Source organism: Muntiacus reevesi, chromosome 6 (assembly GCF_963930625.1).
Source record: "Muntiacus reevesi chromosome 6, mMunRee1.1, whole genome shotgun sequence".
Taxonomy (NCBI): domain Eukaryota; kingdom Metazoa; phylum Chordata; class Mammalia; order Artiodactyla; family Cervidae; genus Muntiacus; species Muntiacus reevesi.
The window spans coordinates 43,848,384-43,860,510 of record NC_089254.1 but is presented as its reverse complement, the minus strand read 5'-3'; the positions used below and the strand labels follow the sequence as shown (position 1 = coordinate 43,860,510).

Below are 12,127 nucleotides of genomic sequence, written 5' to 3'. Positions count from 1 at the left end.
GAATCAATACTGTCAAAATGACTATACTACCCAAAGCAATCTACAGATTCAATGCAATCCCTATCAGGCTACCAATGGCATTTTTCACAGAACTAGAACAAATAATTTCACAATTTGTATGGAAATACAGAAAACCTCGAATAGCCAAAGTAATCTTGAGAAAGAAGAATGGAACTGGAGGAATCAACCTGCCTGACTTCAGACTATACTACAAAGCCACAGTCATCAAGACAGTATGGTACTGGCACAAAGACAGAAATATAGATCAATGGAACAGAATAGAAAGTCCAGAGATAAATCCACAAACCTATGGACACCGTATCTTCAACAAAGGAGGCAAAAATATACAATGGAAAAAAGATCACCTTTGCTTCTTTAACCAATTTAGTAATTCAGACAGAATGCCTGACATAAAAGACAGAAGCAGCAGTAGAAGAGGTCAATTTATATCAATTAGGATAAAAACCATACAATTCTAATAAATGCTGAACTCTGGTTCAACTTTCCTATTTATCTACTGGTAACTGAGTCTAGGTTTTCTTTCATATTTCTTATCTTCAAGCAGAGACCTGAAAATATCTTTGTTATATGCAGTCACTGATTATAATAAATTTACTACTCGTAAAAGTAAAGCTACTATTTACACGAACCATATATCAAAATAAATTAGTTACGCTATGGAAGTCATTTTTGGTTAACAGTGTTAGGAAAGAAGCTGTATTAGAAAAGGCCTAAAATTAACACATCAATCAGTTCTGCTTCTGCCATTCTGCTCTGTGACTTGTTTCCTCAACTGTATTTGAAAATAATACCTATCTCATAGTCACATCTTTATCTTTCTTATTCAAAAAGAAAGATTGTTATGATCTCATAATTTTCGTAACTAGCTGAGGCTTCACTGTTCTTTTCTCTTCTGAGATCCTATATGTTGTAATTTAGCCTAGAATTTCTCTATCCACTACAATGGCCTCTAGACATATATGCAATAGAACACTTGAAATATGGCTAGTTTGAATTGAAAGATTCTGGAAGTGTAAAACCAACTCGTGGCAAGGTAATGGGAAACAGAAAAAAAAACAAAATACAAGATCCCTAACTCTGCAGAAAGGCAAGACAAGTCCAAGATGTTTAAAAACTTAGTAATGATAGGAAAACAAATATGTAACAAAGAAGCTGGACTAATGAGTTTTATTTCAGAGACACAATAATCCAAGAAGAAACGTTACTGCATATGGGAATACTGGACTAGAGTTTAGCAAGTCCATTATTATAGATCCTGAACCAGACCTTCAATTTCCTATCTATAAAATGCGACAGATAGCATGTATTCTATCTAGATGAACTCAAACTAGATAAACTGTGATTAAATAAATTCCCCTTTACAGTCTTAGAAATGAGTATAAATTGGGTTCAGTAAACTAATTCACTCAACAATCAAGTATCCCTAAACTTTATAGTAGTTTAATTTATGAGTGATATATTTTAGCAGTGTTTTTAAAAAATATAACTAATAGGGACTTCTCTGGTGTGTCCAGTGGCTAAGACTCCACACTTCCAACGCAGGGGGTCTGGGTTCAACACTGGTTAGGGAACCAGATCCCACATGCCGCAACTGAAGAACCTGAATACCGCAACTAAAAGATGCCACAAATGTGGCTACTGAAGACCCTGTGTGCTGCAGCGAAAATCAAAGATCCCACGTGCCACTATTAAGAGCCAATGCAGCCAAATAAACATTTACATATATATAAAACTAATATGTAATTAATATCATATAGCTACATGAGTATAACAAAATTCAGTACTTTAAAAAAAAATATTTTGGAATAATTATGTAGCTGCACAGGATGTTAACAAAAGAAATATATGGGGAAGTCCCATGTGTCCTTTCCCCAGCATCCTGCACCAATACAAGTACAGTATCTTCTGATTACATATTTGAAATAAAAAGGAAACATTAATTATATAAAAATTTCTTATGAAAATAGTTCTAAAAGCTTTATATATATAAATATAGTTTTTAAGTTTGAAAATTTATCCACAAAAATTCTGATAGTTGTCTCATAGTAGAAATTGGTACCAGTTATACTTTTTGTGTCCACTGAGTAAGGGATACTATATCCAAGGGACATATACTTGTATGTGGAATAGAAAAAATAATTTCCTAAAACATAAATGTTCTTTAAAAAAAATAGTCATTCTGTAATTACCTACAAGTTGATCATTTTCTAACAATAAAAATGTCCATATTTGTAAAAAGATTTGGCTCAACAAGATAAATCATAATTATTCTATAAACACTCTTATAAATGCATTTAATAAAGAACACAGGTAGAAAGCTCTCCCCTAAACTGCTCTCTGTCAATATGTTATTCATTCTGTTTTAACTGTATAATTAATATGTGGCTTTTATTCTGTTTGTGAATTGCCTTACAGCATACATACTAAACATGCAAACAAGACAAAGGAGGATCTCACATTGTATACTGAACTAATTCCTATCTCATACATAAATAATATTTCATAAATTACATTTTGCAGTAAGTGCTTATGAGGCTAATTTTAAAAAACTGTCAAGGTGAATTTTTTAGGAAGCAAAAAATCTTTGATTATCACCAATAAATGCCTATAACTATCATCAGATATAGATTTGCATCTATCAGATGCATTAAGAAAAACTGGTACTTTAGTCTGGGACCCACTTGCCTGTCAAGCCCTGCTTCCAGGTTCTTTTTTCTTCCTTAGGAGTGTGCCTATCTGGGCAGAAGGAATGTCAATCAACAGTCACAAGAGTACCCTTGTTTGGGAATCCATTATTTTACAACAAAAATAACTTACACATAGTGCAAAAAAAAGAGGCTTTTAAAAACTGTAATAGTCATACAGTTAAATGTACTATGTAGCATATTATAGAAATATCAGAGAGCACCCCTGAGTCTTTCCTAATGGTAGAAGCGGGAGTGGTGAAAACATTTCTAGACCATTTGAAATGCCAGCAAACGGAGAGTATTAACTGTTTTTTGTCCTTTCTACACACCAGTTTTAGGAGCCCTAAAAGAAATAAATTTCCTTTTTTTTTTCAAAAAAGTTAAATTCAGCTTTCTGGTCAGTGAGTGTCCCATTTAGCACAATTCAACTATATACTGAATCAGAGAGCAAACATACATCTTTCTATTCTTTAGGTGTTCCAACACTGTTACATAAACCTTTTGCAATTTTCAAAAAACAATCAATTTTCATAGCAGTAATTCAGTGTTAACATAGTGGTCTTTCAAAATCAAAATAAAAGAAAATCTATCCAACTCAACTGCCAAGACCAAACAGTCTAGAGGCAAGGTAAGAACCTTTCACTAAATCCCTCAGAAATGGCTCCCACAAAAGCAAAAGGTGCCAAAACATTCACCTAGAAGGAAATATTCCCTTTTTCTTATTTAAAACTGGCTGAAATTTTATTTTTCAACTCAACTTAAAAAAAGGGGGGGGGGTGTAACTGTGTCTCAATGGACATTATGTTTAAAAAGATTCAAATTGAAAACCAAATTAATTTTCCAATATAAACAAGACAGATGCACAATTTTAAAAAATAACCTATTATCTTGATACTTGCTGTCAACAATCAGCAAATGGAAGAGACAAAAAGAATCAAAAAAAGAGAATTTGGCTCAAAAGCTCTTTACAAAAAGTAATTATAGTTACAGGAATTTTTGCCTTTAAACTGCTGAGCCAAGAGTCTAAAATGAGAAAAATATAAATGCAAATCAAGAACTGCTTGGTTGTGCTAAAATAATTATACGAAGTATTTTACTCTTTCCTATCCAAAGTACCTATGATATCAATACTTACTCTGAGCCTGCAGCCATTTCCAAGTATGACGTTTCTGCTGTATCAACCCCCAATGGGATCACTATGCTCATGACGTTCGCCTCTGGTAAATTCGATTACTATGGAGTCCTATGCATTGGTATCCAAAACACTGGGGCATGCCAGCCACAGTGCTCATTGCAAACATCTAAGTGCATCCACAAACCCTGTTTAAAAGAAAAGGGAACCAGAAGTTAAGAATCATCTTCATATTCCCAGAAACAGTCAACCTATAATAAAGGAAAGTAAAATACATAAAGAAAGCATTCTTTATTAAAATATCAGTATCAGTGCAACTTGCTCAGGGAGTCTCTATTTTGTTAATTTTTCTGGAATTAAGTTATGAAATTATCCTCAAAAGAAAAGTTTCTGAATCATAATCTTCCTCAGGGAATGAATTCAGGGTGCCATAAGTGGGATTACTAAGGCATACTGCTTAGTAAGGAACCAACAAATATCATTTTGAAAGATGAAACAGAATTTCTTAAAGCACTTTCCAAAAATAAGGCTTCCTGGTTCAGTGAATGATCTAACAATAAACTAACAAACATTTGAGTACTTACTGTGAACTAAGCACCATACTAAGCTTTTACATGGATAATCTAGTTAATCCTCACAACTCAAGTAAGGATCTCCATTTTACCACCAAAGAATTCAAAAGTAACTATGGATAAAATAACATAACCAAAGCTGCTCGGTTTAAGGGATAAAACCAGAATTTGAAACAATTCTACTCTACTGTCTCTGTATTTTTTTAAAAAAGCTATTTTATTTGTAATAAAATTGTTTTACAGTGGTTTTCACTTTCTATTCTACATAAATACATGTATACTAAGGGAGTTTCTCTATTTTTCCAGTCTTCTTCCATGAGTTAATGATCCCTAATACAATTAGAAAACATACTTGAATTATGTTTAAAGAAATTTACCATAGTAAAGAAAATATATTCAGCTTCAATATCAATTTTTCCAATTTAAATTGTTTGTGCATGCGTGTTCAGTTGTGTCTGACTCTCTGCGACCCCATGAACTGTAGCCCACCAGGTTCTTCTGTCCATGAGATTTTCCCAGCAAGAATACTGGAGTGGGTTGCCATTTCCTCCTCCAGGGGATCTTCCCAACCCGGGGATCAAACCCGCGTCTTCTGCATTGGTAGATGGATTCTTTACCACTGAGCCACCTGGGAAGCCCAAAACACCGGCTGTATGTTGTATGTGTGAAATATCTACTTAAAATACTTCAGCGATGATATAGTACAACTTGGAACAAAGCAGATAATTATATAAACAAGAAAAAGAGTCCAAACTGTCCCTCTCATGTTATACCTGAAATACTGAAGACAAGTATTTCTTCAAATAGCAATTCTTTATTTATCCTTAATTTTTACAAGTAAGTTTGAGAATATCTACTCAGGTTAATTCCTGTTTCACAGATGATACAGATTGTGAGCTCATATTTTATGGGGAAAAAAATACCAAAATAGAGAAATAAGGTAACAGTGGTTTGAATTCTCCAAGAAAACTAGTCTTTACTTTTAAACAGTATATAACTGGGGAAGAGCTACTAGATTATAAGTTATAATAAAAATATACAATAATAGGCAATTGCACTTGAAAGTTAAAAATGTAAGCACTGGAACCTATCTCTAACACTCTAACAGTAGTTGTGTGAGCTAGACAAGTTATTTAACCACTCTAAGCTTCAGGTTCTTTGTTTATAAAATGGGGATACATCCTCATACAGTTTCTGTGGAAAAAAAATGAAAAAATGACTGTAAAGCATTTCATACACTACATTATGCATATTTAGCAATCATTAAGTGGTAGTCACATAAGAGTTGCTCTTATTTCATAACCAAAAAACTATGTGGATTAAAAAAAAACTCTCCAGTTCTCATTTAAAGAGAATTTTCTAATAGTTTTTAAAAATAAAGTATGTAGTTATAGTTCACCATTTGCTATGATTTTACAGTTTTCAACAAATTAAAATTATCCTCTAAAAACAACTGCCCTATCTGCTTTTCTGCACCTGGGACTGTTTTAGAGTTACTTCATAAAAAGCTGTATTTATTAACCTGCACAAAGCTATAAAATTATAAAATTTCTAAATGATAAAATGCAAGCAATATATAAATCAAATGTTATATTATTTTCTATTTCTTTAAAATGCTGAAGACCTGGAGCTAAGAACAATTACAAATAAAATTTCTCCTTGTTGGTAGCATCTAGTTGGTAGAAGCCTTCTTCAGCTCAGCTGATCTCAACTCATAGGAAACCTTATCTTTTAGGTGTATGTTGCTAAATATATAGCTGTATGCTTTTTTTTTTTAACCAGAGGCAGAAACTGGAAAACAGAAATCAAATAATTATGTATTCTTTTAGGTAACTGAGTAGCATTTCGAATCTAAAACAATCTATTTGAGTATGTATTTAATACATATATTCATACATACATACAGCCCATTTTTACATAAATATACAATCTTCAATATTTAACACTATATTTGAGCTGTTTTTAATTAACAGTGAAGAGCATGCCACAAAAACCTATTTCAGACAATAGTTTATATTTGTGTCATTACTGCCTCTCTCTCAAATCCTGCACAGTGCACAGAATGAAACAGGCACTCTACAAAGAACAGGTAAATGAATTAGAGCACCCACGATGAAAATGCAGCTCTGGTCTCATTAATCAAATGAGTTGTCAACCTATGCAAGTAAGTGCTATAAGAACAACCACATGACACCTTTTCCAGAAATGCACCTCTCTTCTAAAATCACAGAAGCTCATCCCCAGGATAAACACAGCATTACATCTGTAAAAGAACCACAGACGCTTGAGTTTGATTCAGCAGAGAAGATGATATCAGAATTTACTCACAAGAGGTCAGAAGGCAAAAAGTCATATCTATTGAGATCATAAAAATGGCAAATATTTCACTATATTCATTAATATCAAAAACTACATAGCCAGAAAACTCGTGCTGCTTAAAAGTCCAGCTGGTACTTAAATCATAAATTCATTAGGGTCAGATCACTGTGTCTTCAAAAATAAGAAAAGACAATATAGTATACAGATGTAGAAAAGATGTGAGCTTATAACACAGGCATAACTAGAGAAAAACAATTCAACAATCGAAACAACTACCACAAAGGCTTCATATCTTATATGTGAATCAAAAACCTGGTTTACCTAACTGAAAAGTTAAATATATACAAAATATATTGAGAATAAGTGGCGGCCATTAAAGAAATAATATAAAAGGAAATACCATGAGATGTCTGGTAAATCTGAGGTCCAAGAAAGAATACAGGTCTTCACAAAACCTGCTATCCAGAATAGACCTAGAAACCAAGTGAACATAGGAGTATTGAGCTATTTATTAATGGCATAAAAGTATACATAGTACTTCTAACATGGAACCTAAAACTAAAGGGATTCATAAAGACAGCAGCTAATTCTTAAAATGATAAATTTATTCTTCACTCTTTAATATAGATGAATACAAACAGAAGCAAAGGAAACAGTGTTAACTACCAAATCAAACTGGAAAGAAACTGGGAAGACAGTATTACAAAGAATTTCCTGGTAGTCCAGTGGTTAGGACTCTGTGCCGCCACTGTGGAGGGCATGAGCTCAATCCTGGTCAGGGAACTATGACCCCAAAGCTGTGTGGCGCAGACAAAACAAGAGAAACAAATGAGAACTGAGGCTGCAACCCCAGTTAAAGGGTCCAGAAAACAAAAAACACTGAAAAGATGAACATGATACCAAACAGGCAAGAGGGATGAAAATAAGGACAATTTTTTTCCTGAAATTACAAATAAAGGGCCCAGCTCAATTTAACACAATCTCTTTGAAGAAAGGGTCACTTTTTATTATCTTTCAGTCCTTAATACTTTACATAGATAGAACTCAATAAACATGTCAAATTAGATCCATGTTGACACTTTGGACATGTAACACTAAGAGAATAAGCGGGTGAATTTTGGGCTCAATTACTAACAGAAAGGAAACAAAGAAACTTGAAAGAAATTATGAGGTCACATAACTGAGATTTCCTTATAAATCAGAAATTAAACTGTCCTTATTATTCATACAAGATTTTAATTTTATTTACAGCTGTTGACTAAGGTATAATAAAAAAGAATACTAGATGATAAAAATCTAATACCAAGTTACTACCTATGAAACTCTGGGCACCTCATTTCACCATTGTGGGCTTCAACTATAAATGGAGGTAGGTTAGGCTGATGATCTTAGAGTTTAAATCTTAGTCATAAGTACATTAACAGATAATTCCTGATAATCAAAATGACAGATAAATATCAGACTCTAAAAAGCTAACACAATCAATTATATATTTCTCCAACTGGGTTATGTATCAGTACAGTGCTCCAAGAGCACTCAAATGTCCTGAAAACAGGTTATAATAATGATATAATGATACAAATGATGATAAATACTGTGCTTTCAATGTTTAATCCTCACAGTGAGCCTATGGCATAGGTACATTTATTACCCCCATTTTACAGATAAGGCAGAGAGGTTAAACTTATCCAAGAATCAAGTTTTGAACCCTAATGGTGTCTCTAGAACCTACACACTAGTTTCCCTGAAATTAAAATTTGCCAGATGACTGGTAATATAAATAATCTAGAATTTACAGCTAGAGGGGGAGAAACTGACAAGTGCCTCTCTCAAGAAGAAGAGAAATTAAATAACTATGTAAGTGTTTGACTGCAGAACATCTGGACTATATTGATTCTGGCTCATTAAATAACAGTTAATAAAATCTACTCAGTCCCCCCCCCCCCCCGCCACAAACCTCATCTACTTCATAAACTTACACCTATCCCACAACAACGCATTAAAACACTATGAAATATTAGTAAAGACGCACAGGCTCAAAGCCTAAAATTTGTGCTTAAAAGAGTATTTTGGTGACACTACAAAGCATTCACAAGAAAGATAAAAATATTCAAATTTCCTATTATTTTCAGGAACATGCCTTGCTAGTGTGTTGAAAGCAACCTGAAAGTTAAGGAAACCAGGCTCCAATTCTGAGGTTACTCCTGGTGCCTCAGTGGAAAAGAATCCGCCTGCAACCTGCTCCAGTATTCTTGCCTGGGAAGAATGGAGAGAGGAGCCTGGTGGGCTATAGTCCATGGGGTCACAAAGAGTCAGACATGACTCAGTGACTAAACAGCAACAATGTATATACATAAGTATATTCAATTCCTTATACAAAACTATATTAAGCAAAGACCACCTATCAAACCAGTTGAATTTTAACTTGAGTCTCCTTTGATAACAATTTTGTTCCTAGAGATAAAAAATTTCATCAATTCAACTTGCACTATGATAGTTTTGGGGCAAATAAACTTTATTTAGAAAAATCTTTCCTCTGGTAGTCAGGATTAATGCAGATGGACCTACTTGAAAAATGGAAACCTATATATAAAATTCAATATTCAAAAAGCACAGTTTCTGTTTCTATATGAGAGTTCCACAGAGTTTCACTATATATTTTAGTACTAAATTCAGTATCAAATTAGCAATGCTTTAGTTTTCATACTCTGCCACTTATTAATAACGGTTACTTATTCTCTTGAAGCATTAGCTTCTCATCTGTAAATAGAAATAATCACAGAACATATTTCTGAACTGTTTCAAGGATTCTGTGTGGCATTCAGTTAAGTATAAGCTATGATTACCAGATAATATTTCTAGGAATTAAATATTTAGGAAAAGTCTTTAAAAGATGAGTATTGGACCGTATAGCATATGTGGAAGCTAAAATATGATACAAATGACCTTATTTACAAAACAGAAACAGACTCACAGACATAAACAAATTTAGGGGAGGTGGGAAAGGAATAAATTAGGAGTTTGGGATTAGCAGATACAAATGACTGTATATAAAATAGATAAACAACAGGGTCCTACTAAAATAGACAAAGCACAGGGAACTATATTCAGTATCTTATAATAAACCATAGTGATAATTTTTTTTAAAAAGTATTGTAAAACAATTCTCAGCTATTATACTTGTAAAAGTCAATCAAATTATTAGGAATTTCTGATCTATTCTAGAGTCCATTTTTGTCAGTAAAGGAGAAAGGATGCTTCTGGTAATGAACTGCAAATTCAGAGAATGTGACAGAAGTAGCTGCACTTAGAAAGCTAACAGTCAAACCTCTTTATTACAAACTCTAAACGTGCTGTTTCAATTAACTTCTTAAAATAAAAACCTGTACAGAGTAATGGTTAAAGTAACTAGGTCATCTGGCCCTTGAAATCCTTTGTACAAAATTTTTGTCAGAACAAGACTGACTTTAATAAGATTAAATTCTTTAAAGAATAAGCCAATGCCAGCCCTCATGATACTTCCCAATAAGCACCAGACCACCCCTATAGTTAAGAACGAGGGACTTTCTAAAATCAGCTAATATTTGGCAGTACTCCACGATAGCTTACCTTGCAACCCAGTTTACCTTATCTTTAGCTCACTAGAGATTCGAAGAGCTAAAAAAAAAAAAAAAAAGCAACACAAATACAAAGAGTGAGCCCTAGTGTAAATTTTGGTTGTTAATGATGTGCCAATGTTGGTTCACAGAATGTAACAAATATACTACAATGATGAGAAATGTTGATAGTGAATATGATATACTGAGCTATCTGTCTGGGGTGCCACTCTTTCTAACAGGGTCTGGAGAAGCTATTCTTCAGAAATTCTTCACCAATTCTTCAACCTGTCCAACTACTGGTATATTCCTCTATTACCACCCTAAAACAACCTTGAATTAAAACATTTTCAATACTATCCAGTTTTTTAATGCATGCTATTACTTTAAAAGTGTTCATCATTCCTTCAAGTGTTGGATATGGCTAAACTCTAATGTAAAATCTAGTAAAATTTAGCCTTTATGCAATTCAGTGATTAGCATCTGGTTAGAGTCTCCGGGTATAAATGCACAACTTTATACTTTGTAAAAGCACAAACTGTTCTCAGAATGAGTTTAGTCTTTGTTCATACTCCAGTATGTAAGTAACAAAAGTATTTCATTCTAAACTGTTACCTAATCCTACTTTCTACTTGCCATGTGGCCCACGACTATCTACTTAGAATGTACCCCTTGATATACAAGCACAAAAGAAAAATATGTCTCTAAATTTAAGAATCACATCTTCCCAATTCCTTAATATCTTATTTTTATGTACAAAAGTAATGAGTAGTATACTTATTACTACATACTTCAGTGAGTTCTAAACCTTCCTTCAGTTAGAAAAAAAAAAAAAACACTGTTATTTACAACAGTAATTTTAAAACAGTGCTCCCAATAGTCCTAACAGAGCTGGGGATTGAGATAATTAAAAAAAACAGGGAAGCAAACAAAAGAAAATGAGAGACAATATGTTCTGTAGATTTAAAAGGAAAAGTCTGAAGCTGCATGTTCTATGTGGTAGCTACGAAATGGGAAAATAACATTAACACTACTTAGCAAAATATAAAGGAATGAACTACAGATACATGCAACAATTTGGATGAATCACAAAGAAACTGTTCATTTAAAAAAAAAACAAAAGTCAATCCCCCAAATGTCACATATACTGTATAATTTCATTTATCTAACATTCTTGAATGACAAACTATAGAAATGGAGAACAGACTAGTGTGGCATTAATATTAAGAGAGTAACATCAGGGATCCTTGCAATGATAAAACTGTTCTGTATCTTAACTGTAGTGGTGGAGATAGCAATCTACCTGTGATAAAAATGAAAACAACCATATACACACACACAAGGACAAGTAAAACGGGATATCTGAACATAATGTGTGAATCAATGTCAATATGGTGCTCATACTGTACTACAGTTTTGCAAGAGGTTACTACTGAAGGAAACCAGGGAAAAGACACACAGAATTTCTATTATTTCTTACAACTGCAGGTGAATCTACAATCACCTCAAAATTTAAAAATATTTAAGTGACATTAAAATTGTGACTTTCAATTTTTGAGTACTGACAGAAACTTTCCTGCAAATAAAATCTTACACAAAAATCTAATCATCTATTTTTATTCTAGGATAAAAGTTTTAATCTCCTATGCTTTTCCCAATGACTGCCAGCATCAACTTCAAGTGTTGTGTCAAGGAGGCTACAGCCACATACAAATGGGAGGTGGCCACAGTGATTAATGATACTTGCTAATGTGCACAGCAAACATTTTCACTTCATCATTTGCTAAGAATATGGTTAAA

The 12,127-nt window shown here is 33.2% G+C and overlaps 1 protein-coding gene across 3 annotated transcripts in view; it reads right to left on the bottom strand.

Moving 5' to 3' along the window:
* The window catches only part of KMT2E (lysine methyltransferase 2E (inactive)), a 93,495-nt gene that overhangs the window by 67,074 nt on the left and 14,294 nt on the right, over positions 1-12,127 (bottom strand). For 2 of the 3 annotated variants that reach the window (XM_065938555.1, XM_065938557.1), the window contains exon 2: positions 3,844-4,028. In XM_065938555.1, the coding sequence (XP_065794627.1) occupies positions 3,844-3,914 (71 nt within the window). In that variant the 5' untranslated portion in view covers positions 3,915-4,028. Of the gene's footprint in view, positions 1-3,843; positions 4,029-7,131; positions 7,205-12,127 lie in introns of all 3 variants that reach the window. The other variant, XM_065938556.1, reaches the window with a different exon arrangement.